Source organism: Pisolithus orientalis, assembly GCF_024613125.1.
Source record: "Pisolithus orientalis strain OTSU chromosome Unknown F5J12scaffold_28, whole genome shotgun sequence".
NCBI classification, from domain to species: Eukaryota; Fungi; Basidiomycota; class Agaricomycetes; order Boletales; family Pisolithaceae; genus Pisolithus; species Pisolithus orientalis.
In genome coordinates this window covers 259,006-284,486 of record NW_026260809.1, presented here as the reverse complement: position 1 = coordinate 284,486, position 25,481 = coordinate 259,006, and the positions used below count along the sequence as shown (strand labels likewise).

The 25,481-nt window shown below is 50.4% G+C and overlaps 10 protein-coding genes and 1 non-coding gene across 11 annotated transcripts; 4 read left to right on the top strand and 7 right to left on the bottom strand.

The window, feature by feature from the left end:
* Positions 1-1,869: 1,869 nt before the first annotated feature.
* On the top strand, positions 1,870-3,246 carry F5J12DRAFT_906765 (uncharacterized protein; the record flags this gene model as incomplete). Its single annotated transcript, XM_051748821.1, has 2 exons — positions 1,870-2,536; positions 2,627-3,246. The coding sequence occupies 2 exons, from the start codon at positions 1,870-1,872 to the stop codon at positions 3,244-3,246; spliced, it is 1,287 nt and encodes a 428-aa protein (XP_051597559.1).
* A 965-nt stretch (positions 3,247-4,211) lies between these two features.
* Positions 4,212-5,276, bottom strand: F5J12DRAFT_276750 (uncharacterized protein). The gene is made up of 2 exons (XM_051738709.1): positions 5,071-5,276; positions 4,212-5,020 (listed from the first exon to the last, which is right to left on the bottom strand). The coding sequence occupies exon 2, from the start codon at positions 4,963-4,965 to the stop codon at positions 4,342-4,344; it is 624 nt and encodes a 207-aa protein (XP_051597558.1). The 5' UTR covers positions 4,966-5,020; positions 5,071-5,276; the 3' UTR covers positions 4,212-4,341.
* On the bottom strand, positions 4,810-6,160 carry F5J12DRAFT_276753 (uncharacterized protein). Its single transcript, XM_051738710.1, has 5 exons — positions 5,945-6,160; positions 5,716-5,830; positions 5,377-5,642; positions 5,071-5,300; positions 4,810-5,020 (listed from the first exon to the last, which is right to left on the bottom strand). The coding sequence occupies exons 1-4, from the start codon at positions 5,966-5,968 to the stop codon at positions 5,073-5,075; spliced, it is 633 nt and encodes a 210-aa protein (XP_051597557.1). The 5' UTR covers positions 5,969-6,160; the 3' UTR covers positions 4,810-5,020; positions 5,071-5,072.
* A 2,594-nt stretch (positions 6,161-8,754) lies between these two features.
* Positions 8,755-9,409, bottom strand: F5J12DRAFT_276667 (uncharacterized protein). Its single transcript, XM_051738708.1, has 2 exons — positions 9,256-9,409; positions 8,755-9,180 (listed from the first exon to the last, which is right to left on the bottom strand). Exon 2 carries the CDS (start codon positions 9,135-9,137, stop codon positions 8,835-8,837), a length of 303 nt encoding a protein of 100 aa, XP_051597556.1. The 5' UTR covers positions 9,138-9,180; positions 9,256-9,409; the 3' UTR covers positions 8,755-8,834.
* Positions 9,410-9,737: 328 nt separating this feature from the next.
* Positions 9,738-12,211, top strand: F5J12DRAFT_847906 (regulator of chromosome condensation 1/beta-lactamase-inhibitor protein II). The gene is made up of 8 exons (XM_051746409.1): positions 9,738-10,156; positions 10,234-10,362; positions 10,414-10,457; positions 10,511-10,622; positions 10,679-11,180; positions 11,236-11,328; positions 11,382-11,822; positions 11,879-12,211. The coding sequence occupies exons 1-8, from the start codon at positions 9,909-9,911 to the stop codon at positions 12,080-12,082; spliced, it is 1,773 nt and encodes a 590-aa protein (XP_051597555.1). The 5' UTR covers positions 9,738-9,908; the 3' UTR covers positions 12,083-12,211.
* Positions 12,212-13,222: 1,011 nt separating this feature from the next.
* F5J12DRAFT_t153 lies at positions 13,223-13,303 on the bottom strand. Its single transcript has one exon. It is a non-coding gene; the product is annotated as a tRNA-Pro (tRNA).
* A 231-nt stretch (positions 13,304-13,534) lies between these two features.
* F5J12DRAFT_895210 (uncharacterized protein) lies at positions 13,535-14,907 on the bottom strand (the record flags this gene model as incomplete). Its single annotated transcript, XM_051747811.1, has 3 exons — positions 13,535-13,876; positions 13,926-14,009; positions 14,068-14,907. The coding sequence occupies 3 exons, from the start codon at positions 14,905-14,907 to the stop codon at positions 13,535-13,537; spliced, it is 1,266 nt and encodes a 421-aa protein (XP_051597554.1).
* Positions 14,908-16,635: 1,728 nt separating this feature from the next.
* Positions 16,636-19,965, top strand: F5J12DRAFT_952429 (ELMO/CED-12 family-domain-containing protein; the record flags this gene model as incomplete). The annotated part of the gene is made up of 12 exons (XM_051749825.1): positions 16,636-16,931; positions 16,983-17,091; positions 17,145-17,234; positions 17,292-17,638; positions 17,692-17,791; positions 17,848-18,162; positions 18,217-18,328; positions 18,379-18,520; positions 18,571-18,717; positions 18,779-18,935; positions 18,991-19,369; positions 19,432-19,965. 12 exons carry the CDS (start codon positions 16,636-16,638, stop codon positions 19,521-19,523), a joined length of 2,286 nt encoding a protein of 761 aa, XP_051597553.1. The 3' UTR covers positions 19,524-19,965.
* F5J12DRAFT_276315 (methylenetetrahydrofolate reductase-domain-containing protein) lies at positions 19,835-22,265 on the bottom strand. The gene is made up of 9 exons (XM_051738706.1): positions 22,239-22,265; positions 22,046-22,188; positions 21,912-21,982; positions 21,729-21,861; positions 21,034-21,672; positions 20,794-20,970; positions 20,470-20,736; positions 20,197-20,415; positions 19,835-20,139 (listed from the first exon to the last, which is right to left on the bottom strand). The coding sequence occupies exons 2-9, from the start codon at positions 22,130-22,132 to the stop codon at positions 19,909-19,911; spliced, it is 1,824 nt and encodes a 607-aa protein (XP_051597552.1). The 5' UTR covers positions 22,133-22,188; positions 22,239-22,265; the 3' UTR covers positions 19,835-19,908.
* A 47-nt stretch (positions 22,266-22,312) lies between these two features.
* On the bottom strand, positions 22,313-23,044 carry F5J12DRAFT_276479 (uncharacterized protein). The gene is made up of 2 exons (XM_051738707.1): positions 22,639-23,044; positions 22,313-22,574 (listed from the first exon to the last, which is right to left on the bottom strand). The coding sequence occupies exons 1-2, from the start codon at positions 22,941-22,943 to the stop codon at positions 22,493-22,495; spliced, it is 387 nt and encodes a 128-aa protein (XP_051597551.1). The 5' UTR covers positions 22,944-23,044; the 3' UTR covers positions 22,313-22,492.
* Positions 23,045-23,112: 68 nt separating this feature from the next.
* Positions 23,113-25,438, top strand: F5J12DRAFT_847865 (uncharacterized protein). Its single transcript, XM_051746408.1, has 3 exons — positions 23,113-23,414; positions 23,506-23,934; positions 23,991-25,438. Exons 1-3 carry the CDS (start codon positions 23,191-23,193, stop codon positions 25,153-25,155), a joined length of 1,818 nt encoding a protein of 605 aa, XP_051597550.1. The 5' UTR covers positions 23,113-23,190; the 3' UTR covers positions 25,156-25,438.
* The last annotated feature ends 43 nt before the right edge of the window (positions 25,439-25,481 follow it).

Genomic DNA, 25,481 nt, shown 5'->3' with positions numbered 1-25,481 from the left:
TATTATCGAATGCACGTCGATGCTCTCTGTATATGGACCATGCGGCCGCCGGTGCGAAGTCGCAGTTACAAAGTCCGATATAGCATCAAAACCAAACTTTAAGTACATACATACCGTCACCGAGGTCTCTGGCTGTGTTTTGTTTTGGGCGTTGGTCGGGGATGAGTTGATGGGCTGTGCGCGGACCGAAATACCTCAGTAATATGTTCCGCTGTACATCCACGCATCCTGATCCGGAAGTGACACAGTTTTGAAGGTGTCTAGGCGTGACATACATATAGGAGGGTGAGCACGCCATCCTTGTGGAGTGATGCAGGGCGGAGACGCCGAGCGCTCATTAATGCCCATTGCTCAGGGGCAGAAACGAGTGTCGCTCTTCTGACGGCTTTGACGGGGTGATGCATGTGCCTAATACTCAGGGACCTGTTGATTGCAACGTCTTCTTGACGATGATGACTCGGAGCAGGAGTTGCATCCGGCACCTGCATAATGACAACCCTAGTAGTACATTGGTAATACCGGTGCATAAAATGATATCCTGATGCAGTCGGCCGAATGGGGCACGACCACGATTGGTGGAAAACACCGATTGCACCGTGTGATAATTGGTCGCCGTCGGAATGGGATGCAGTGCGAGTACGAGACGCTGCGGCGGGTCGTTAACGGGGCCACAGGATACTGAGGGGGAGACGGTATTTATATTTTATCGCGGGAGAACACATGCGGGGGACGAGTCGAGTTGTCGGCAAGTGCACAGACTTACTGGAGGGGGCGATGGGCCGGTGGCGTCGCAGATGCGAATGCATCCGAGGGCCCGCGAAACGCCGAAGAAGGAGAAGAAGGGGAATGGAGGTGCATTGTCATGAGGGGTGGTGGCGAAACTCTACCTTGAAGTGGGTTGTTGACGCTGGGAGACTGGGAGCTGCGGCTCGCGTGTGTCAGACAGAGGATGTCCTAATGGGGAAGTCGGAAGCAAAACACGATCATGTCACTTGCCTAAACGAGTATTATTGCGTTAAGACGGGATCCAACCCACGCCTGCGGGCCCGAACATTCAGTGAATAAAGGCGTAAGCAAGCAGTCAAAGGAGAGCGGGGAGTAGCTGTGCAGGCGGTGATAACTCAGCGCTGCACGGCGGTTTATCAGAATGGCTTGCGCCGAAGACTAGTAGTACGCAAGGACCGAGACGGAAAAACTACGGATATGTCAAGGATATCAGAGAGAGCTTCCGTATTCGGACGATTGTCGCGTGACAGGCTCGAAATGGAGGGTATGTTTCCAGAAATGGACTGCAATAAGAAGTCGAAAAAAAGACGTTGTTCGGATCTGCAGATTTCACTTCTCCTTCCTCTTTCCTGCTTCTCGAGAGAGATGGGAATGTCACGCCTGTCACGGCATTGGGCGAGCGCTGGCTGAGGATGTGATGTCAGGATCTGAGATGGCAAAGTCGACGAGAGATGCTTTGTCATGCGGTTTAGTTATTAAACAGACTTCCCGATCACCCCAAGATCGCGTCAATCTCGTTCGTGGGCCAGCGGACGAGTCCTTCCATTCTACACTCGGTTTCTTTCTCAGCTTCTCCTCCATATGCTCTCCATCCAACCCCCTCCTCTACTCACCATACCAGACCTTACCACCCTGGACCTGAAGCATCCTGACCTCCTTGGAGACACTCACCCAACGGCGGACACAACTTCAACCATACAATTCTCTCCATTCAATGACTCGCTCGAGTCCACTGCCAGTTCGCCTGCAGAGCCTTCTGTAGGCTCCATGTCACTGCCATTCAGTCAGCACCATCAGTTCCATCACTTGTCCGGTTCGGCAAATTCCCATGCTGTTCCTCCGGATTTGGACGGTACCAGAACCATGAACGTTATGATGGACCACTATATACGGGGAAGCGATAAATACGCCCATTCTCACAACTCCCCTCAGGATCAACGCCGCATGTCTGAGCCAGCTATGTATGGCACCACAGCTAGCTCTTACTCCGCCCATCCATCCTCTGATCTAGTCGCTAGTCGATATCACCTCTTCAACAACAACGCCTTCTCGTATGCCTCCCCCAGATCTTACTCTTCCTCGTTGCACCGTACATCCTCTCTCGGCTCTTCCTCCTCTTGTGACCCCGTAACCTCGTTCGACCATCAAGTCGACCTAGATCAACCCTTGTCTCCCTTCAATCCGTCCTTCTCGGGAGGGGAACCACCTTCAAGCATGGGCGTTCACAATATCCCCCTCCATGAAGACTACGGTCCATCCCCACCAGGCACAGGTACATCCTCGTCATCAAATCCCCTTGCCACGCGCCAGCTCTCGCAGCAAGACGGTGGCTCACCCCCCAGTTCCAAGCAATACTCCTTTGTTTCCCTACCTGGAAACGCCGTCAAAAAGCGTCCACGCAGGCGCTACGACGAGATCGAGCGCCTCTACCAATGCTCTTGGCCAAACTGCACAAAGGCCTACGGCACCCTTAACCACCTCAATGCCCATGTCACGATGCAGAAGCATGGCCCGAAGCGCAGCCCAAATGGTGAGTTTCCGCTGAATTTTTGAGTCGCAGGACCAAAAAATTATTTCTCTTGCTCCGGTCCGATCGCTGACCATCTTCTCCATTCCCCAGAATTCAAAGAGCTTCGCAAACAGTGGCGCAAAGCCAAAAAGGAGGAGGCAGAAGCAAGAGCGCTGGATAGTATGGCCATGCGGCAGACTCCGCAGCACCCCTCTCAGCGCCATATCTCTCGCGAGTCACTATCAGATACGGAGTATTCACCCTACCACCACCGCATGCCTCACGGCCTTCACCCCGTCCCGTACGCCACCTCAGGTGAGCTCCATGACGCTCAGACGTACCATCGCGAGATGTATGTCCGCAGACAGCAGCATCAGCGTTACAACAGCACCTACGTGTCTCCCACTACAGCAGCAGGTAGCAACGGCCAACCTTACCATCCTGTCTCCTTACACAACTCCAGCATACCCATGAACCGTTTGCCCGCGAACAGCACATTGCTCACGCCACCAGCGGGGTATGAACCACATTCCGTGGGCTCTGTGCACCACATGGAAAATTATGGAACATATGAGTTATACCCTCCTGATGCTCGCCCGGATTCTGGCCACGGCAGTGTAGGGAGCTACGACGAGAGGAGGCGTGCCATGTCTATCTCGTACGCAGAAGACGGACGACCTCGTTCAACGCACCTCAGCCTGGGCTCGGGTCATGCACCAGACTACCATTGACTGACATCGCCCTTCTGTTTTATTCGACTTGCTCTTTTTTTTTACTGTCCACGGTACTGCAATTGTTCTCCAGCAATATGGTCTCGTTATAGGTCATTTACCCTCACATGAATTCCTTCTTTAATCGTGGCAAACGTACATGTAGAACCAGTCAAAACCCCTCCCTTCCCAGCATCGAATCCAGCTATCTGCGCCAGAGCCTGCGTATACTTTCCTATTATTCTTTTTTTCTCACATGGTCAGGGAGTCTTAGAGGTGCTCCTGGGCCTAGAGGTTTTTGTCGTCGTTTATTTTTGCATAATAATTTACTACGCCAGTTTTGGGTGCAACACGATTACTACAGTGTAATATTAGGCTTCGATGTGGATAGCTACATACCTGGTTCGTACGAGATCATGCGGGGTTTCAAGTACGTAAGTCCGCGGCTTTGTGGTCCCGCATGCAAACCGTGGGTAGCATATACATACTAGCTATAGATTGTGTATAACAAGTAGCCATATGGAAGACAGTCAGTAACCATCGCCGTCTCAGTAACACCAAGGAACCAGCATGGGTGATCGTTTCTTTAACGTGGCGTTAGTATGAATTCAGGCTCCAGCAACGTCGAATCCGTGATCTGGACTCTGATTGAAACCAAATCACGAAATCGGCGATGGTGCGATGCGATGCGATGACAGGGAACGGAACGTTGTTCGCGTAGTATACCCTGGCACGGAGTCCCTCCAAGCTTGACCCTCCACATGGCGGCAACGTGGGCGCCCAAACCGAGCCCGACACTGCAGTGGCGCACGGTGGAGAGTCTGCGTGCTTTGTCGTCGCCGTCGCCGTCGCCTTCACACGTTCCTACAGTGAGTCCAGACTCGGAGCGATAACTACCCCTGCCATGCAACCTGCACCGCAAGCTCACAGGTTAGTAATACAGCGCGCCACTACCTATGCAAACGCACATACATTTTAGGGTTCACACAGCAAGTCTCAGTCGCCTGCTATTCGGAGCGTGCCTGGCCGGCTTGCCAGGATTGGTGAGTGATTTATCGGGTGTGGTTCTATTGGTTGTACATATGTACAACGTGCAATGGAGGGGGGAATTACGCATCAAATATACACCGTCTCAGAACCCTGTGCCGCGGCGTAATTCTGCGGCAAGTACCATATGATCCATTGGGCCTTGGTCCTTTTGTTCTCTTCCGGCGGATGGGCCACACTGTTGTGACTGGACATGCTCGAGAAGGGATCCCTCAGGTCCTGACCCAGTTCCAAGCCCCACCCAGGGTGGATTGGGTTGAGCACGTGCAAGCGATCCGTTGCTCGTATCCAGGGTTTCTTGTGCCATGATGTGCTTTGCGTGCATACGAGGTTTCCAGCACCTGTTACTATGCACAGACCTGCCACAATCAGATTATCAGACGAGACGAGGGAAGACGTCTTTAATCTCATGAGAGCACTCTCATAGTTACTCAGACAGGAGGGAAGAACCAAGGAACCACATCCAAGGTGTACATAGATAGGTACGTTACTTACGCCCTTGAATTCACCACACCACGAGGGCTGCCCGACTGGAGTAGGCCAGGGGACCGATCGAGAGTGCCCCCATCGGAAGTCCTCCCATTCATTGCAACTACACGTGTGGGAAGAATGTTTGCATATTATGTGTGTGGTGGGCAAGAATCCGGCAACACTTCCCTCCTTTGCATGCCGAGTGGCGGCGGCAAAGTCCATGGCTCCACGAGTGTTATGTCAAGTCACTGACCGTTGCGAAGGGGCGAAAAGAGTCCTGCAGGGGAGATGGGAGGGGAGTCTGGATTACTTGTTTGCTGTGCTTACAATTACGCCTGATTGAGATAGGCGAACGAAGGCATCACATGCATCAATTCCAAAAAAGCCTGTGCAAGTGCTGCGACTGTGAACTGTGCACGGTACACCAGTACCGCGTGATATAATATTTTTGCGATGCATTTAACGACAATGAACGTGTTAAGGGGTGCGATGCGCGAGACAAAGTAGTCCGATGCGTGGCACGCTTGCCAGACGTGACCAACGTCTTCAAATCTGCACTTTATTATGAAACGTTCAGCGTGTCAGCACGAGGTCTCTGCGCCCATGCTGAGTAAAGGCGGGCTTGAGACTTACAGCATCTCGTCTTTTGCTTACTCGCTGCTTGCTGTAACTCTGATACATGTACCATGAACCGATGAGCCCGTGTAGCATCAATCGGTCAAGCGGATCAATCGCTTTTGTATTTGTTTTCTGACACCAGCAGGCTGGCGCCATCCGGATTGTGACACGAGGTCGTGCACATGGTAGGGATGCAGCGTGCAGCGTGTTACACTCATGAGAATGAGGTCCTTGCGTACTGCTCGTCCATGGCATGTATTGCATTCTGGTGGCCTGTAGTCCTGCGACGCCAAGAGATCAGCGATGCGGCCGGCGGCCGACTGCAAACCGAGCAATGACGGAGAAGCATTTCACTTCGCTCATCGTGTCTTGTGGGGATGCACATATCACCGGTCGCTCCATACTCGCATGCGCGGGGGATCATTATGTTCCCCAATCGGATCAAACGACTGAGCAATGCACATGCATACTACCCACCAAGAAGCCAGATGGCAAGACCCGGGCGACATGTTTCGTATGTCGTATGTAATGTTACGACTCAGATTGGGTTCCAGTTAGGTTTTCGCAAGTGACACGGACTCACGTTTGTTGAAATGGAAACACGCATCAAAAAGTTCAAGTCGAGGCAGGAAGGTTGCCGACGGAGTCGGCACTACCTCTGAGCCGGCCGTTCGCCAAGATTGAGGAAGCTTTCCAAAACTTCGGTATATATATTAGTTTGCCGTGAAGCACCCAACTTCTTCATCGTGGCGCTTGTGTGTGAACACATTGCGCACATGCAGTGTCCGCGTCGAAGAAGCATAAATAAGTATCTTGTTCGCAAGCGTCGGGAGAAAACATCCACCCCGGAGGTTGGTGTTCAATGTATGTAGGCAGCGGAGCATGGTAAGTGGACCGGTCGAATTAGACGTCGAAGCTGGGGAAATCGGCTATGCAGTCAGCTGAAACGAGTATACCGGGAACTTACTTAGCTGCGCTCAATATCGGCGACCTTATCTGTCGGGCGCCTCGTACGATACGTACTGGGCAATTGTGACAAGATATGAATCCGACAGTTATGGGGCATGTGTATCAGAAGCCCGTGATTCCAGAAACACCCAGCATGTGTACGTCATGCATCATGGCGTGCTGGCACTCAAACCTTGAAGGAACCGAAGGGCAGCGTGCACGATTCTTGCCTGTAGGTGATGCCTATTCGTCCCCTGCTCGTTTGCAATTGCTGTCTTGTCAAGGGCGCGTTCCTTCTTTGCAGGCAAGGACTCAGAGGAACCTCGAGTCCGGCCCGGGAAAGGTCGCCCACCAGCCAATCAGCATCTATCTAATATATCGCGACGTACCCGGCCCGGAGTCTTGAAGATAAGGTGACAGGTCTTCTTGGGTCTCTTCTTCCCGCGGGGTTTTGCGCTGTCAAGATGTCGTCTTTTGTTTTTGTTTTGCTTGTCGTTATTATTTGGACGCGTCGATCAAGAAGGCAGGCTTCCAGCTCGGCCAACTATTTGTGGCGCCACCGCCGCCGCCGCACGACGCCGTGCCGACAAACATCTTTTGCGTTCCATGTTGCTGCATATTCATGTTCCCTGCTTGTGGGGGAGTCAGATGATACACACATTGAGGGTCTCATATATGTTATCAGTGTCCGAGATATCAAGAGACGTCAACGCTGTCACCACTACATATTATATGCTCCTACTTACTGTGCACGTCTTCAGAGACGGTGTCATATTTCAATCAGAACCTTGGCTCCTCACACTCATCACGATTGCGAGCGAGCTTCGGTTAGATATCCGCAACGATCTCATATAATATATTTGGTGTACTCAGCCCTGAACATCGTGTCAGGTTCCGAATATTAGCCCCGTTAACACTTTCTGAAGCACAGATCTGCCAACCGAATCATGGGGTAATAGTGCTATCTATCCGCATCTATCATACTGTAGCTGCAACACCACATGGTTTATTCCATATCCAGTTTCCATCGAGAATGTTTATTTACTCGAGCACGAATATCTAACGCACTCGGTTTTCATGTCAGTCGCTTTCGTATGCAACAGGATGAAGAAGGTTATGACTCGTACGCCAAGGGAACTAGGCTGGCACACCGAACACACGTGTGTAAGCCTGAGTCTGGGACCATGTTGATCCTTGAAAGGCTGTCACATTCATATGTACATAAATATGACAAGATGAGGGGAAAACAAAACGAGTCCATTGCCATAGGAAACATACCAGCGTTTGTCAGATTTTAATAAATCCCGCAATATTCAGGAAAGCCGCACGCCTGGAGTACGGCCCGTTGGAGCGGTGACAAGTCTGCTATGAGGCATCCTCGTCGGGGTGTACTTCGGGTTGGGGGGAAGCAGTTATTCACTGTGCGTTCCAACCATCGGGCAAATTCGTTCTCTGAGTCGCCGAGTGCAGAAACTTATGTCAGGGAAAGTCGCTTTGAGTCACTATCCAGGCGACCGCCCACATCGAAGACAGAAGGGAGCAGAGCGCGGTGAGACCAACCAGCACACCACTTGCATGGACGCTCGATCCATTGACTCACCCGACCTGCTCTCGACCTCGCTAACACCGACTAAAGGTCAGCTCAAATGGTGCTCAGCAAGACCGGAAGAGCGGTCAACATACGTCATGGTAGACTATATGACACCGAATAGTGTCGACGTTTCCTAGTGGTGACAGCTGCAAACCTGGAAAGCTGAACAAGACTTTGGAGACACGTTATTCCGCACTTTAATGCGACTGCATGGGCCAATAATCGGTCTGCCGTATATAATTCTATTACGGTGTGTGTTAATCGGACGAGGAAGTAAGAAGAATCACCGACCAAAGTTCCCACCATCGCTATCAGTCAATGTGGAACAGAGGCACGAACCTTTGTGAAGGATGAAGGAACTTTAGGTCAATGCTATCCCAAGTGGCGGTAGCGTGTACGACGGCATTCAAAGTTTCAGCCAACAACAATAACAAGGATGACAACCCACGTTCTGCGTCAAGGGCGAACCACCAGGTATCACGCTGTTTAACGTTACCTTCGCGTAAACTAGCCAAACCAGGGCGAGCGTCTTGCGCTGTTTGAGGTCTGAGCCAGATGCCGTGACACTCAAGAGGCCAAACAAACCAAGGTCCTTTTATATTCAGTATAAGCCGCATGGGGAATGGCCCTCTCCACCTAACATGGAAGTATACATACATAGTTGGAGACAGCCAACCACGCACGAACGGAAGGCAGAAGGTGGGGGAAAGCGGTCCTAATGGCGAGGGAATACAACGATGCATCACGCAGTTCTGCAAACAGAAACTGAGGTGATGCCAATCGACCAGACCGTTGCACACAAGAGTCGGTCCCGTATCGTTTGAACGTACTGTGTATGTCATGACGATAGCATCGGTACATGTCACATCAGTATATTCCACAACAGCCTTGACCAGCTATGGTTCCGCCGGTTCAAGGAGCTAGCGGGGAACTGTCAGATGCATTGCGACGTGTCAGGGCTACGGTAATGGTGATCAGAAATAGAACGTTGTCCACTTCCCATCTTGACGAATTTTGAGGGTGGAAGCAATGAAGGTAAGGGCGTAAACCTACTGTGCACAGCGCTGCATGCTGTACAGCAGAAAGAACTCACGGATCTTCGGAGGGAAAAACCTACCGAATTATAATATCCCTTTGTGATATCAGAACTCGCCCAAACGGTCAAACCTTGAGAATGCACAGCAGATCGCAAGCAGCACGAGAAACAAACCACGAGGACAGTTGACTGATCACTCATGCAGTCTGTAATCCGATCATTACACGGAATAGGAAAAAATAATCTAAGTTCAAGATGAGGACACCGCAGAGCGCAGAATTTTAGAACTGCGGTCTGAGTTAAAGTTCATACTGCTCACCGCTGGTCAGATGCTCGCACGGCGTCTGAGCTCGCTCAGTCCCCACCCGACGTGAGCACGGGAGAGACCTTACTTGGTGGGGATAAGAGCAGCTGGAAAATTCGCAACAAACAGCGGTGGGGGATATTGACAAGAAGCAGAGCCATTTCGCGGCCGACCGATCGGGTGAAATGGAACCACTTAGCGACGCTGTGGATGGCGGCCGTGCCAAGACGAGTTCAGTAAAACGAAAGGTGAAGGGCTATGTATTACAGTGCTTAGCAATTTTCCTCGACATCTGCGCCTGGGAGCCGACTTTTAGCACATTAATTAGGCTGTTCTCGAAACTAGAAATCAGGATGGTGGTCGTTGAGGGGGGCTGCTACGGGTGCTTCAACACTTCCCCCGACCCCAACATAGCGTCGATGGCTATTACTCAACGACGTGGCGGGCCGCCGGAAACCCCTTACGGTAACCCCCCTCAGCCTACGGGTGACCCCTCCCAATCGAAGACCCTGTGTGACGTCATCATAACTTACTTGGAAATATGTACCTGTAATGGACGTGTCAGCCCTGGCAGTGGCTGACCCGGGTCCGACGGTTCAGGCTCAAGGCTGCGGTTTTTGGCACTGTCGAGACGGCGACGACGACGACAAGACCAACTCAAGGTAGTCATGCCATTCAGGCTTGCGGAGATCCCCATCGAAGTTCTGCTTGACAACTTTCTGCCCTTGCTTCCTGTCCCTGACTTGAACAATCTCGGGTCGACAAATCGGTTCTTTCATAATCTATGCAATGACAATACCTTTTGGAAGAGGAAGATCCAAGAGGATTTCAATTTCCCGTGCAACGATACCGCGAGGAGCAGTGGTTGGAAGTTTATCTATCGCGGCTTGAGAAATCCACGCACTTACGTCTGGGGGTGAGCTCTTCATTCCGACCATTGGAGGTTGCACACTCAATATTTGATCCTCGGCTCCACTTTGTAACATTGCATAGAGAGTCGTCCAAAGGAAGGTTGGGCGTGCCAAAGTTCCGAAAGGCGATTATCGGAGATGCCCCGTGGCCAGTCCGGCTCCAAATCGGCCGCCCTGGCATCCGTATCGTCCACTTATCTGCAGCGGGAATGTACGTACATCTATGTCTTCCACAGCTAGCGAGACAACGTTCGTCGTTCAGGTCATTCTTCGCTATCGATTCTGCAGGCGATCTCTATGCTTGGGGTGAACCATATACACAAACTTGCCAAAGTCTCCCGATTGACGATTTGGGTCAGGCACACTGGACGGCTTGGGGTTTGCCCCACCTAACGAAGGGTATTCTGCACCAGGAAAGATTGCATTACAACCAAAAAGACTACAGCTGCCCGCCCCGACACATGCTATAAGGTAATACAGAACTTGCTGTGTCTCGGAGCTCACTGAAGTGATATATATATATCCAGTTGTGGAAGACTGCATGCGACGACTCTAGACGAGAACATGCACATTTGGACCATTTTGAGTTTTGGACGACCCTTCCGTTTGGTAACGCCGTTCTTGGATGTGAGTTCTCCCCAGACATCACCCCACCAAGTGGTTTCGGGATGGAACTTCTCCGCTACATTGACAAAGACTGGTGGCGTGTATGTTTGGTTCCCATGGGGCGCACAAATCTCCAGAGAAATCGACCAGCAGAACGACATGATGAATCAACAGGGTCAGAGGGTAGATGAATTTGAAGAAGGCGTTATACCCTGTGTGACCTGGCAACTCCACCACGATCCCCATGGGTTGCCTGATCTTCCACACTTACCTTGTCTTTCCAGTGGCACCTATTCCAAGGATATTCGCCTGGTGAAGATCGCAGCGATGGAGCACGACATTGTTGGACTCACCAACCAGGGGCACGTCATTAAGTTCTGTTTGCATGGGGGTGAGCTATCCAGGTGGACGTCATGGGAATACGTCAGTTTCGTTTTCTCTGTCGGTCAGTGATGACCCTTCTGAGCTTCTATCGCAGCTTCCCTTGTTCTCTGAACCTGACAAAATCAAGGAACATCTAACATGCATTGTCCCTGGAATACAGCTTCCTGACAACATTCTGATCACTCACGTAAACCGAACTTGCTTGCGTGTCGTGTGCTCCTGCGCTCACTTACCCTCTAGATCTCTGCTCAATTTTCAACTTTCGTTGCGTATTCCACTGGGTCTAGCTCGGTAGTCCTCATGGGTACAAGGGAAACCGACACCCACAGCAGACCGGAAATTATCCCCTCATTGCAGAACCGCAACGTCATTTCTGTTGTCATCGGAGACTATCACTACGGGGCATTGACGTCCACGGGCAAATTATTAACATGGGGCAATTTCTCCCGTGGCGCACTTGGTCTGGGAGACCCTGCGAGAATTGAACCCGGTAAGCCCGGAGGGTATATAAGCGAAACACAGCGACAGTCGGCTGCCCGTCATGGAGGGCCATTTCCGCCACGTGTGACGGAGCCCACCGAAGTCAGGTTTGATCACGACGAGAAGCGCCGCCGGGAGAGGTTCTGTTTTGCAGCGACGGCGGCAGGGTGGCACATGGGAGCGCTGGCGATTGATCTTGAGGTATGTTCTCCGTACGTCGACTTGGGCGTCATAATTCCCCAACTCTGCTATATTAGCCAGACGAAAGCGATGAAGACGAGGAAACGGTGCGCATGCCTGGAGGTTTTCCTCCCACTCAAGAGACTTCGCATGACCCGGATGACCCTGGCCCCAGCTTCCCATTCGCCATAGGGCCACCACATTTGTCGATATACAGAATTGGTTTTCCTGGGAGAGGTGGAATTCGCGGTTGGCAACCCCCACGCGGGCGGGGTGGTTGATGGGCATGGGCATTTTTCACAATGTAGAAGGGTGTATGGTGGCTATGGAGTTGTATCTTTGTAGACGAATACTTGTATCTCACGTCACTGTATCGAAGGATTCTTATTCACTCTGCAATACTGGAAGCTGCTCGTCTTGGGTCCTCTCCAGCATTTTGACAAGCAGACAGCAGCACCCTATCTAGGGATTTCCAAACCTTGGATCTACATCACTGTTAACTCCGCGTGGATCGATATTGTTACAGCTGCTTTCAAAAGGGGCATGAAAATTTACTTGCCATGAATTTCAGTGCTTGGTAGGGATTCGAGTTCAACAGACTCTCCTGCCTGAAGATATGTAGGTGGTGGCCTCTGGACTGCCACTTCTCCCCCGGTTCCTAGGTTTGACTGAGCCTAGACTGTGGAACCCACCACAGTAGGGGTGAGCACACTCAGGACAAATCGCAACAAGACAGAACGTGGACAGGCGTGTGGGATTGAACAACCGAGCGTACGCTCTGATACAGGATGATAGAGAGAGAAAGGAAGAGGGAAAAGAAGATATCCCTGCGCATACATGTAGCACCGATATATATACCCCCAGGATCCAAACAGTGCAACACAGCGAGAGGGATCCGCATGCCCAGACAAGGAGATAGGAGACGTGATAGTGCGGTGCGACAGGAGATGTGACAGCGTGAAGCAGTAGCGTGAGCGTGAGTGACGCGTGAGTGGTAAGTGTACGCTTACAGACTGCCTTGTGTCCTGACCTAACCTGAGTCTTCTGGAATTGGGTGTGGAGGGCGCGGCAGTTCATCCCCCGTACCAGACATAAAGCCATCCCAGTCTATGGGGCGCTAGTAGGTTAGTCTTACGTGCATGGTAAGTTGGTGTGAACGAAGCATTACAGAATATTTGAAGATAGGTCTCCCATTCGTGTGGGCGATGTCGTTGGTGAAATTGAACATACTGTCTGTTGACAGGAAGAGTAGAACATCTCTGGGGTACCTCCGAAATATCATAACCCGTACTTCAGGAGTAGTGGTATTGTGATTTAACTTAGGGGTACTCGGTAGGCATTAGGTTCGAGCAACGCAGTGACCAAGAGCTGGATTACATAAATACCAATGAGTCAACCTGCGGAGAAAAATAAAAAGATCCGGGCCTGGCCGGGAATTGAACCCGGGACCTCCTCCATTTGGAATACCCTAAGAAGGAATCATACTACTAGACCACCAGGCCTCTGCGGAGGTTGCGTTCAGGTCTTCTGAGTTCACGGAGTACCGCTTTAGGATACGCTACGATGTTCGTCGTGCTGTAAAGGTGTGGAGCTGGGACACAGGGAAGCAAGAATCAAGTCCGCTCCGCAATGTATAATATAAAGGGGAACCCATGCCGGTATCCATAGGAGTCTCAATAGTCAAGAAACGCACATATCGTTCGTTCATAAGAAGGGCTGGGTGACATGGTGTACTAAAGCTTGAGCGATGGGAAGCGCATCCTCTTGCGTTGACTGTATGGGCTTTCGACCGGAACATGGTCTACTGGAATGGCGGGAGGAATTACACTGGTTTTCCACCTACATCGCTGGATGGATGACTCGGGTGATATCTTCCCACAAACCGAGGCAATGTGGTGGACAGCTCGCGGGGAGGATGGAACAGAGAAATCGTCCATCGTACGACGATAATACGCACTCTGGTGTGTGAGACTGGTTGCAGGAGCACCCGAAGGTGGCTGATGGAACTGAGAACGACGATAAACTGGGTAAGTGATTAATGATCTGGAATCCCTTGCAGGTAATCCAGTAATGTTCTAAACAACATGAGAGAGGGAAACGTGTCAAACTAAAATTAAAACGAACATGTGAATCATGTAGGGAGTCCATCGTTCTACGATAACCCTGCGTGACCGTCGGTATCGAGAAAGCTCGGGAAGTTGCTGGGCCCTGCTGATTGGAAAGAGTTAACCATGAAAATGGATGGGAAAGCGAGGTTAGTACTAACGGAAGCATTCACATATGTCTCTTGTTCACTCTTTGTGTCGTTAGAAAATGGCGTGGAGATCTTTCCTTCCAAGGCGGTGGCACGAGAAGCCATGTGCCAGGATGTTGGCGACCTCCCGCGTGAATGATTATGGCTCCCACAAAGAAACTTTGTGCTCGATGCTGCAGGTCTCAATTTACGAGAAGCAGCCCTGACCCAATCAGCAAGATCTTCCAGTTGTTGAAGTATATCGACGACATCCTGGGGAAAGCCAGTGTTTCGTTCTTCATGCCTGAAGTTGGCGGAGAGAAGAGCACTGTTACGCTTCTTTCCAGAGGCATGTTTATTGTCATCGGCGATACCGTACATGCTGTGTCGGTTGTTCTCCGACCTGGGAACAACAACGTGTATCCTACTAGCTTGCTTGGGGGCACATTCACGATTTGGTGGAAGAACTGGACTTTGAAGAGACGAGGCGATGGTATCATCTTGATTTGTTAAGTTAACTCGAGTCATCGGTAAGCCTTCCGCCTGGATAGTCTTCTGTACGTCTGGCACGAGCAGTGCACACCGCGGGATAGCGGTGTTAGATATACGAAAATTTGATACAATGGAGTAAGGAGAGTCCACGGTGCGAGAGAGAACCGCAGAAGAACTACTGCCAGACTTCTGTGGCGCAGTAGGTGAGTTGTCATGTGGAAAGCCTAGCAGAGCTGTAGCAAAGGAAGGGTAGCCTGCTGAAAAGAATACGGTCGGTAGACAAGCTGAAAGCAAGAAAGCGAGCCGTGCCATAGGTCGTATCAACCTGACTTCAGCCCCATTTTGAATGCTTGGAGGGGAAAGGTTAGATTCACCTCGCATGACAGAATGGTGGTGGTTGCTTTCAAGGGATTATAGACGAAGTCTACTTCGCAGTCGATCCTGGTCCACAGAGGAGAACAAATTCTGGCGGTCCTTTCGATTCGACTGAAGTGAGCAACAAGCCATCCGCACTCCAGAGCATTGGTGAGGGAAAGAAACGACGCACTTCGAGTTTTGTGGATTGAGAAGACAGCCTCCCCGGTACCCTGGGTGCGTAAACCAAACAGGAGGGTTAAGCGTCTTCGATGTCTTGCTGCTACTACACAGCGACGAACAATATGAACGGCGTCTCGTATCCCCCGTGATGCACGATTCCCTCGTGGCTTAATGTCGGTAACTAGAAATTATCAGGCCACGAACGGAACAGACGCTCAGGAATAGAAATCCAGATACACTCGTCGTCGACATCAGATCGACAAGCTAAGCCCAAACCTTTGGTCAGGACCTCCGACCCGCCGGAGGGTTCAGCGTGAGACGCCTGCAGACACGAGAGGCACACCCGCCTCCTGCATCTTAAGTGACAAGTTCGCACAGATGCCGGGCCCAGCATACCTGCGAAGGCTTGATACCCACGGGAGTATTCGCATCCTGGAGTTATTAGAAAATGGCACGGGGGCTCTCTTCCCTCCACAAGAAGTCATGTGCCGGGAACTTGGCGACCTCCCGAATGAAAGAAATGATAGTCTGTGAAGAAGTCCCTGTGAACCTCTCCGATCGGGTCGTCTGACTTGCGGTCGGGTCCAGTGCGAGACGACCTGCAAGTATTCATGCTGATCATGAATATCATTTGACACTAGCGATACTCAATGGGAGACGTAGGTTCGCCATGATGATAATCAATGTTCAATTGTGGATGAACTTGGGTGATTTGTATTTTGATGGACGCTTGAACGAACATTCCGAGAGTTTCTCACGGCCCTTTCGGTTTCAAATCGACCCCGGGTGCGCTCGACTGACGCGGCGAGTGTCTCCACCGATCGCACGGACCAATCTTTCTTCGTACGGCTCGGCAAAAGATCAGCATTCGAGATCACGACGGAGTCGTTTGAAGGCCGAAACTCAAGTCTGTGCGAACAGCATTCTTCTGTTTTGCTCAGATCTCTCTACAGGTTGTTCAGCATCTGTCACACGCAGCATTCAACTTCAACGTACGAAGATACTACCGTTCCCTCTTTTGCCGCTATAATTACCCCGTATTTTTCTATCTTGCAACGTGGTGCGCTCAGTGGGAATCGACCAGTATTTCTCCAAGTTGCTGCCCCCGGGAGGTTGCTCTGAGATCCTGGTGCACGTGGGTTTCACTCTTATTCATTATGAGCTTTGTTATTTTCCTTCTGAAAGGCAGCCCGGACATTTTGCATGTGCGGAGACATTGTATTGTTCTACACAATAAAGTCTTCAACACAAGTCACTAATCATTTCTCCCTCACAGGTTCAACGTTACTCCGCTCGTAGTAAGTCACTTTCTCATACGTTACGGAGTGATGATATGCTGTTTGCACGTCAGTCCGACCTATGCAAAATGACAACGCATAGGATTAGACGAAGAGTTCGCCATATCTGACTATTATGATATTTCTTATTCTCGCAACGCACACGACTAATGATTTGAGCAGACCCCACGGATTGAAACTCTTGCTTCACGTGCCTCAGCCTTAATCTGTATGTCTCTATCTGACTGACCCACCGCCTTATTCGACATCTGGTTCCGTTGTCCAGTTACAACTCATGTCTTCTGCCAACAACTCAACTCGTGCCACGCCCTCTCCCTTGACCTCTAATGGTGTCCAACCGAAATCAACGACTGGGATTATTCCCACTAACAACGTCACAACAAAGGCAGGAGTGACTGTGCGGGCGCGCATTGATCCGACCCTCACTGTTGAAGATGTCGTCCGCCAACTCTGTCTCCATCTTAAAGTCACGGAACCCCATACCGCCCTTGCGTTGAGAGACCGTGACACGGAGGAGCTGATAACTAGTGAAAACCTCCGAAAAAAGATCAAGAACAAAGTTCACTTGAAGTAGGTCCTTATTCTGAAGTAAATTGAGGTGTTAATGTTGTCCCTTATAAGGTTGGTTAATTCATCTGCGATCGAAGCAGCGGGAATCGTCGCAAAACTTAGTTTACGTGAGGAGAAATCGTTGCGAATGTCCTTATTCTCGTTGCAGAGATTCATAAAGGTGTGTGAGTCTTACATGTGCAGTCCTTCGAGCCATTGTGAATGTGCCCGCAGGAAGAAAAATTTGCCCAAGAATTTCTGGACCGTGATGGCCTCCGAGAGCTCGTCGACGTAATAGAAACGGCACATGGAAATACTCTTGCAGTGCGTATTCTCATTGTCTATATCTTAATCTCTACGATATGCTTTGGATCTCCCTAGTATGCGCTGACTGCAATGCAAAACCTCATGGATCTCGATTATGGCTGGTCCACGCTCGATGATAGTTTTATTTTCAAAGTCGTGCAAATATTATCATCTCCTAATTCTCTTATCAACGTCTGCAGACCAGCTACTGCGATCTTGAAGAAACTGGTAGAAGCTGACCCTACGAGCGTCCCTGGTCCAATCATCGCCAGCTCGAGTCGGATACCCCCAGTAGCCCCAGCTGGATCGGTATATCGATATGGGTTTCAGAGTGTATACGAGCAGATGCGAAGGCAGAAGGGATCATTGGAAACAGTGGTCAGTCGTTTGGGAAGTCCTGACACTGCTATGGCACAACACAGGTGAGTACACTATATCACTGTTGCAAAGCACTAGGAATGAGTATGCTCCATAGCGTGATGCTAATTAACTCATTGCTATCTCATGTCAATGATACCTACTGGGATGAGTTTATTGCTGATCTCGAGCGACTGAACGTTCGAAAAGCTATAATAGTATGTCATTCCTTCGGGGCCCTTGCAGTCGACTTAATAGCACCTTATTTTATTAGCGGCTGATGTCGTCACATGTTGATGACCTTACCTCTTGTGTTCTCGATTTCCAAGCAAATATTGTTCGCGTCACTTACAGGAAGAAAACCACACTTGTTGAACCTGAAGTAGAACTTGCTCATCTCTCTGCGCTTCATTATATTTGGGAATGCAGCGGGGTTCAGGAGGGATTGGATTCAGAAGGGCACCCATCGAAATGGCGAAGACTTGGTTTTGACAGTGAGAATATTGTGGAAGAGTTCCAAGATGCTGGTGTTCTGGGTCTCGATTGCTTGGTTAATTTCGTACAGGACGATCCCGACTTTTTCTCCAAGGCATGTGATGGTGACCCTAAATGACACCCTACCTGACCTGACCCGATATCCCAGGTTATTTTGGAGCAGCTCAGTCGGCCTGAGGAGCGCCGATGTCCCGTGGCCAAAGCATCGAATGAAGTTGTGGAATTACTCTCCCAACACTGGACAATATTCGCTCCAGCCTGTATGTGCTTATAGTTTCTTGTTTGTCTCACCTGTTCTGATCCATTCCAGATTCGACCTCAGCCTTTCAACCCCTCTTTCTAAATTTCCAGAAGGTCCATTGTCTGGCTTTGCATTTCTTTCTGCGTATGTGGAATGAGAGTGGTTCTGCAGTAGATGATTTCAACCGCATAGCTGACCTCACACGAAGCCAGTGAGTCCTATCTTTGCCGGTTATCAACTCTTGCCAATCATAAATGGAAGAATCAAAGTAGCACTGCAGCAGGAAAGTGCAAAGCCGTGGCATGAAGTCGAGCACGACTTTCTCGAGCGTGAATATCGTGCAGTCAGGGACAGGCAGATGCAGGAATTAGAGGCCGGAGATGACCTCTTGAGCAGAGTTCCAGTGCGGTACGTGGCTGGTTGTAGCCCAGCTTTTGACGATATCTCAAACAAACAGTGCATTTATTAGTAACCTCAAGGAGAAGCTCACAAGGGAGTCCGCGGAATTCGTTCGCCAACAAAGGATACATTGCCTGCTTCAGGGCGCGTGGTTCTTAAACGGTGTGCCAACCCAGCACACCGGATCCGCGAGACGACCAAACGGACAATGGCGATTTATGCGTTTGGTGAGTTTCTATTGACATCGTTCCCGCGTGTCTGAAACACACCACCTTTATCAAGGATAACGGCCTCAAATATCTGCATTACGTCGACAGTTCCGCCAAAATCGACGTCCGCAATGGTACAGAGGACCTTCCCGAACGCATCGAGATCGCCTCCATAAATCAAATCACCACCGGTACCTGTGCTCCACTTCCGAACTTGGCGCGGGACCACCCAGATATACCTACCACACTTTCGCCATCACCTTTATCATTCTCCCTCCTGAGTGCCGGAGGAGAATCCCTGGCTGACCAGATTGCCACTCACCAATCCAGATGGGCTGACTGGACTGATGGGTTGAACATGCTTCGGCGGGACAGTGGTCACGTCACATCTGAGGAAACAGCAGGATACATTAAAGCACTCACAGAGATCGGACTAAAAATTAAACTTTTAGGTATGTCTTCTACGATCAGGAGCTCTCACAGTCACTCAACGTCTCTTGTCTCTTCATATTAGATCTTTCGGGCGAAAAGGTCGATATACCCAGCGGACTCGTAGCGGGACCGCCCCCTACTAACACAGACTTCTTCTTCTCAGACCTACTATGATTGTAAAGCGACCTGTAATACTTTCTTTTGATTGCTTAGCTGTAAGACATGCCATCACGAGATGCCAAGAAGGGTTGGCCAGGAAGTGTAAACCATGCTATTAGTCTTCCGTTAGCCTTTACAGTAGAATCACAAAAAAAGCATTCCTCCACTAAAACAAGTATCCGGAAGCAGTATGCAATGCAGTTGGATGCAGTGGATGATATACAAACAGCAGTTGATGCAGGTAGGATATGACAGTACAGTGCCCGATGTTGGATATTTATATAAGGAATGGAAAATATGCATAGGTGTGCGTTACGGGGGTTGAACCCGAAATAGTATACTATTATGAACGTCACTGGTGGTGAGTTGGATCATGTCAAGTTTGCGGCGGGGTAACCGTCTAGTTCAGGTCACCATTGGTTTGGGCTGAACCGTTCGCTGTCGCGCGAGACGCGGCATACTTCTCCCCGGCCTTGAAGAAGGGTGTGAATATTGCTTTAGTGTCTTTAAAGTCATTGTGAACGACGTTGACGAGATACGAGTTATTCATGACGTCCATTATGAGTTGCCGCGACGGCGAGGCAGTCTCATAGATGTTTGCCCACTTGATGCCTAGGTCATATGCCTCATCCTATTGAGCACTACGATCGGCCGAGAAGCTCTAACGGATGAAGGCAGTAGTGCTCACCTTCCAAGCCATAAAACTAATAGCTTCGACAATTGTGGGCTGAATAATTTCCTTCCCTGGGAAAACACCCCAAGTGACAGCGTTTGGCCCCTCTGAATGGCTGTTCGTGCGCAGATCACCCTGCTTGTTGATGACATAGTACGTCATCTTGGTGTCCATCTCTATTTCTGAGATGAGTATCTCGAGCAACTCGGGGTTTACGAAGAATTCCAGGTAAGCCTACAAACCAGTAATTTAACGAAGCATTTCATCGCAGAGTTGGTAAGCACGTACCTTCTGGTACACGTATCCGTCCCTTGGTCCCCACCCGAACTTTGGATCATCACTTGGCGCACCATTGACGGCGGGTTGTGAGTTGATAGTTAGGAAACCGAGTTGGTTTATCTTTGATAGTTCTTTGGAAATGATCGACGTTTCACCAGAGACCGGTTGGTCTGACCATGGCAGCGCAGAAAGTTTCTTCAAACAGAACTGGCTAAACAACTGAACGATGTCATCAAAAGTCTTGGGTTCGCCCCAGAGTTTCAAGGCTGCCTCGTCCTGAAAGCACAACAGCTAGTTGGGTCAGTCCACAGGGTAGCCACGACATTTCCATACCGTTTGTTTCAGTGAGACGCCGTAACCGTCGAGTTCGCCATATGCCGGACTCCGAGAATCACCAAAGCGACCATTGGGGAACTCGTCCCAATTCTCAGTGCGCGACAAGTAAGACTGTGTTCTGTTTGCCCAGAAGATTGGACGGATATTTTCTTGCCGACGATTTGGGGTAAGGGACTACGAACGGCAAATCAGTAAGGGGCACCTGGCAGCAGGAATATCGATCGTAGTAGATTGTACCTGTCTCCAGGGCAGCGGCTTGAGCGTTTCGACCCGTGGCACCAAGTTGAGTTCCTGCAAAAGCATCTTGGTTCCTTTTTCCAGGTTCATGGTGTAGAAATGCAGTCCTTTGATGCCGAGATCTGCGTCGAGAATCTTGCGACACATATCGGCAACGAGCTTTGTGCCAATAGCTCTAACCTTTTCATCGTCGTTCTTGTGGGGTTCCAAGGCATCCATGAAGGATTGGGGAATTTTTGTCTGTGCGAGGGAGGTGGCCTTGAGGAAGCCGTTCCATGTTTGTATGGGTGCAACGCCCGGTACAATAGGAATAGTGATACCCGCTGCTCTAATTGCCTTTACCCAATCTATAAAGATATCCACGTCATAGAACATCTGAGTGAAGATGAAGTCGACACCAGCATCAATCTTCTCCTTCAGGTACTTGATCTCGAGGTCACGTTCTTCAGGGGGAAGGAGCATGTTCTGTGGGAAACCAGCGACGGCGATGTCGAAGTAGTCACCGTATTCTTTGTGGATATGGCGGACGAGATCGATGCCATGAACAAAGCCACCTTCGACTGCTTCCCACTCATCTTTACCCTGTGGTGGATCCCCACGAAGGGCAAGAATGTTACGACAGCCATGCTTTTTCGCCTCCTGGTTGGCGATGTGAGTGTAAGTTCTTAGGGTGCAACGACGGTGGTAATACTTACGCAGAGGGCGACGTCTACCTTCTCTCTAGGCATGTTGGTGCAGGTTAGGTGCATGCAGGTCTCGATGCCAATAACACCCTGACATAACCTGACCATTTCCGAGGTAAGTTCGGATGTCCGACCACCAGCATTCCTGGAACCGACGACTTGAGCGGGATACCTCATACTAAAAGGGGGACTCACCAAGTAATATCGATGAATTCGGGGCCCAGATTCCTCATTCTTTCTATACGATCTAGCAGATTTTGAAGACCCTGCGAATAGGAAATAGAGGAGCTCAAGCAGGAGCTTTCTAGTCTGCAACGATTAGGACTGACCTGAGCGGTCCGAGGAGGGAAATATTCAAAAGACCACCATATCTTCCCCTCCTTCTGTGACTGCTCGATCTTTTTGCTGACCTTCATGAGGACCACTGGTGCTGGGATGGACTTGATGGACTGGACAAATTCTGTGAGGGTCCCTGGGTATTTCTAAGTGAACGTTGGGAAAATGGTTCCCAGACTCAGAAACAATATCACCGTTCCAGGTACAATGATTCACGTGACGTTCTGTTAGGTGTTGGGTAGTAATAGTCTGTGGTAACTTAAGTATTGACCTGAGCTATTTATGAGAGTAGCTGGCCTAATATGCTCGATAATGCATGACTAGGCAACGAAATGTGATCCATACAGTACAACATGTGGTAAGATAGTTGATCCTGATAGTCCTCGGGGCGCCTTGCACTACTAGATGAATCGGAAGGTGTGGGACGATTTCGCACGGCCTTATCGGTTCTCGCTTGCAAGATACACGATGCAAGTTGTTGCCGCAATGACGGAAACCACTGACATAAGGGATAAATGTATCCTGATCGAAGATTTGTTAAGAATCAGCCCCACGATACCATCGAGTGATGAATACGACAACCCACCTGGTTCCCGCTAAGAAAGCCCGAACCTTGAGCAAACACTTCACACCGGTATGATACTCCCACACCGCTGCGGCTACGGTGAGTAAGGCTGCGATGTACAGCAGGATCGCTATAGGCAGCCTCACTCCACCCATCGAGGCATGGCCTCCATCTGACTCTGATGGCGCAGGTAAGCGAGTACCCAGCAGCGAGGAACACAAAAGCAGCAGTAACAACAAGACTAGCTTGAAGTAGGACAAGTAATTGCGTTCCAACATGCAAAAGTCGCGCACTGTACTCCCAGCGATTTCCGCATACTGAGGCATTGCGATAGGCAAATATCGCCGGAACTTTGATCTTTTCCTAAATGTCGTTCCTTGGAAAAAAAAAAAAAAAACTCAACTCACGTGCCATCGACGCGTTGTTTGTGAGTATTTGGTCGTAGTTGATGTTTCAACTTTCCTGTCCAGCCATTCCAACTTCTGCTTCCAGTGTACTTCTCACGAACTCTCCTGAGAGAGCAGCAAAGGCCGCCATCTTCAGGTTCACGAAATTGTAACGACACACTACGCTATGGGCATCTTCAAAAAGTTCTTCTCTATTGGCAGCAAAAAGTCCAAAAGGCGGTCTGCCGCAAAAGCTGTTACTCAGCCGCCCGTCCCATCTCCAATCCAGAAGAATCTTTCCGTGTCGCAAGAAGATGAGGCAGAGGCCGCCGTCAGCCGTCTGTTGCGGTCATCTTCTGCCCGGATCGCTGCGGAATCTGAGGTGGATTTTGCTTCCCCTACCACCTCTACGTGGGTATCCTCAAACTTGACATCCAGGCCAAACTGACCCACCCACAGCCCATCCCATAAACACTGTTGTCCCGCCTCTTGCAGTCTCGAGTGCAACTGTCTCCACTGTTTCGCAGCGCAGCACTTACTCAGTGACAGTGCATGGCAAGGTTGTCCACAGTCGCACTGAATTTCCGAACGCCTACCCGCCGATGGACAAGATTGTTACTCCAAAACGATCACTCACAGATTCCGCTCGCCGCCGCGCGAAGAGCGTGCCCATTACTCCGCGAGACCATAACCGTCTTCTGACGTTGCGTCAAGACCCATCCGTCGCGAGTTTGCTCAACCACTACGACGATAAGGGATGTCTTGATTCGGGTATTTTCTCGAACACGACGCCTTCTTCACTCATGGAAGGCCGCGTGCAGAGACGCCGGACAGGCTCAACGTTACGGCAGTTACTTGGTCACCCTTCATCACCAGAACTCAGAGACAGTAACACTGATGGTGACATTTCTTGGGCAGACAAGTTCCTTGGGTCAGTTTAATACTCCCATCAGTTGCGGACCCGTCTCACAATGGATTACTTGTTAGGGAAACTGACGGGGATTCTTCCGCACCCTCCTCTGGCCCCGCGACGCCTGCAGACACTCGTTTTACGGACGCTCACTTAGCTCAAACCGATCACAGTATTGCTATTTCCACAGGGTGCGACTCGGCCACTTACCACCGTACCTTCTCTTCTCTAGAGGTCGAGATTAGCATCTCAATGGAACAAACTCATGAACAAGTTCCCGATCATACTATGACACCACAGAAAGCTTCCGAAATCTTTAGTTTCCTTACCGAGAGGAAGAAGGCACTGGAACTGCCTCCACTTCCGCGGCTCCCTCAAATCAAAGCGACACCTAATGTTTCTCCTGAATCCCCACAACTGGATACCCACCATACCCGCATGCCTCGTTACAATAGTACTCGTATACCTCGGTCAATTTCCCCACCTGCCCACCGCCGCTCCTCTACCATTTCTAGTCCAATTAAAACGAATCATTCCTTGTCAATAGCGGTTGCCTCTCAACTCCGCGATGATGCACATGAAACCACCAAGCCTCCGCCACGCATAGCTACGCATTCCACTGGTCGAAGTACACGTGGTCCGCGCGGACCACGGACACCTTCCAAGTTACCTCCCCGGTCGGTCAATGGGGTGGCCGGTACAGGGACACCTGGGACAGATGGGGTGCAAGTAGGAACCAGCGCCAATGATGAGCACACAGGCACTCGAGCGGCCCTTGGCGAGAAGTCCAACATTAGTGCAATGTACCCAAGCCCCGCATGCACCCCTGCAGCCAAGTCGCATATACCAAAGCTGCGTACAAGCTCAGGCTCAACCGTAGGATCTGTTGAGTCAAAGGAGACTGCGGCAACAAAGGTCGTTCCTGACCCCTCTTACAAGACCGTCTCCGAGCCAGTTCAATTTGCCGCGAAAGCTACTATGGGTCAATCTGCTGCCACCGGTACCCCAGGTAGCGATAAAGAAAACGGGCTGTCTCGCCTTCCGCAGCCTGTGACGCCTGTTAGGCCATTCGGATTTCGTCCACCGTACCTCGTTGAACCCCCTTCTCCTGCGTCTTCATCCGAACTCTCACCTGTAGCTAAACAGATGATGGAGAACCTGCGTCAGAAGCGGATGCAGGCGCGTCAGAAAGATCGTCAGGCTGGAAGGCTTGGAAGTAGTCACAGCAGGATTCGCTATTGATGAACGTTGGCGATTATCGTTCACCTCTTTCTCGCTTGGATGGCATCGTTATACTTTTAGTTTGCGGACTGGTTCCGTTCTGTTTCGAAGTTGGCTTGTGACTCCGGAGCCTAGCGTCCATTCTCCCTCTATTTCTGTCCTTACTCTCTTCCTTTTTTTCCCTCTTGCTTTGCAAGTCCTCGGCATGTACATTCACTATCATTGCCCTCGTTGTACAGCTGTCTCGTGTATGTATCCTTGTGCACTTGAGTCACTTAGTTGCGCGCGCGAGTTGCTTGCTGAGTATGTAAGTCCTCAAGAATCAATCTTCAACAGCAGTCTGGATT

Excerpts from the sequence above, each read along its gene's own strand:
- F5J12DRAFT_276750 (XM_051738709.1), bottom strand. The coding sequence starts at position 4,965 with ATGGACTTTGCCGCCGCCACTCGGCATGCAAAGGAGGGAAGTGTTGCC.
- F5J12DRAFT_847906 (XM_051746409.1), top strand. The coding sequence starts at position 9,909 with ATGCCATTCAGGCTTGCGGAGATCCCCATCGAAGTTCTGCTTGACAAC. Across the intron at positions 10,157-10,233 it reads CCACGCACTTACGTCTGGGG|AGAGTCGTCCAAAGGAAGGT; the intron begins GTGAGCTCTTCA and ends AACATTGCATAG. Across the intron at positions 10,623-10,678 it reads GCCCCGACACATGCTATAAG|TTGTGGAAGACTGCATGCGA; the intron begins GTAATACAGAAC and ends ATATATATCCAG.
- F5J12DRAFT_276753 (XM_051738710.1), bottom strand. The coding sequence starts at position 5,968 with ATGCGTGTTTCCATTTCAACAAAC. Across the intron at positions 5,643-5,715 it reads CACAAGACACGATGAGCGAA|GACTACAGGCCACCAGAATG; the intron begins GTGAAATGCTTC and ends TTGGCGTCGCAG. Across the intron at positions 5,301-5,376 it reads TAAGCAAAAGACGAGATGCT|TGCAGATTTGAAGACGTTGG; the intron begins GTAAGTCTCAAG and ends TTCATAATAAAG.
- F5J12DRAFT_847865 (XM_051746408.1), top strand. The coding sequence starts at position 23,191 with ATGGGCATCTTCAAAAAGTTCTTCTCTATTGGCAGCAAAAAGTCCAAA. Across the intron at positions 23,415-23,505 it reads GCTTCCCCTACCACCTCTAC|TGCAACTGTCTCCACTGTTT; the intron begins GTGGGTATCCTC and ends TGCAGTCTCGAG. Across the intron at positions 23,935-23,990 it reads TGGGCAGACAAGTTCCTTGG|GGAAACTGACGGGGATTCTT; the intron begins GTCAGTTTAATA and ends ATTACTTGTTAG.
- F5J12DRAFT_276479 (XM_051738707.1), bottom strand. The coding sequence starts at position 22,943 with ATGCCTCAGTATGCGGAAATCGCTGGGAGTACAGTGCGCGACTTTTGC. Across the intron at positions 22,575-22,638 it reads GCTTTCTTAGCGGGAACCAG|GATACATTTATCCCTTATGT; the intron begins GTGGGTTGTCGT and ends ATCTTCGATCAG.
- F5J12DRAFT_276315 (XM_051738706.1), bottom strand. The coding sequence starts at position 22,132 with ATGAAGGTCAGCAAAAAGATCGAGCAGTCACAGAAGGAGGGGAAGATA. Across the intron at positions 20,737-20,793 it reads GCGTCTCACTGAAACAAACG|GACGAGGCAGCCTTGAAACT; the intron begins GTATGGAAATGT and ends TTGTGCTTTCAG. Across the intron at positions 20,416-20,469 it reads ACGGATACGTGTACCAGAAG|GCTTACCTGGAATTCTTCGT; the intron begins GTACGTGCTTAC and ends ACTGGTTTGTAG.
- F5J12DRAFT_276667 (XM_051738708.1), bottom strand. The coding sequence starts at position 9,137 with ATGAGTGATCAGTCAACTGTCCTCGTGGTTTGTTTCTCGTGCTGCTTG.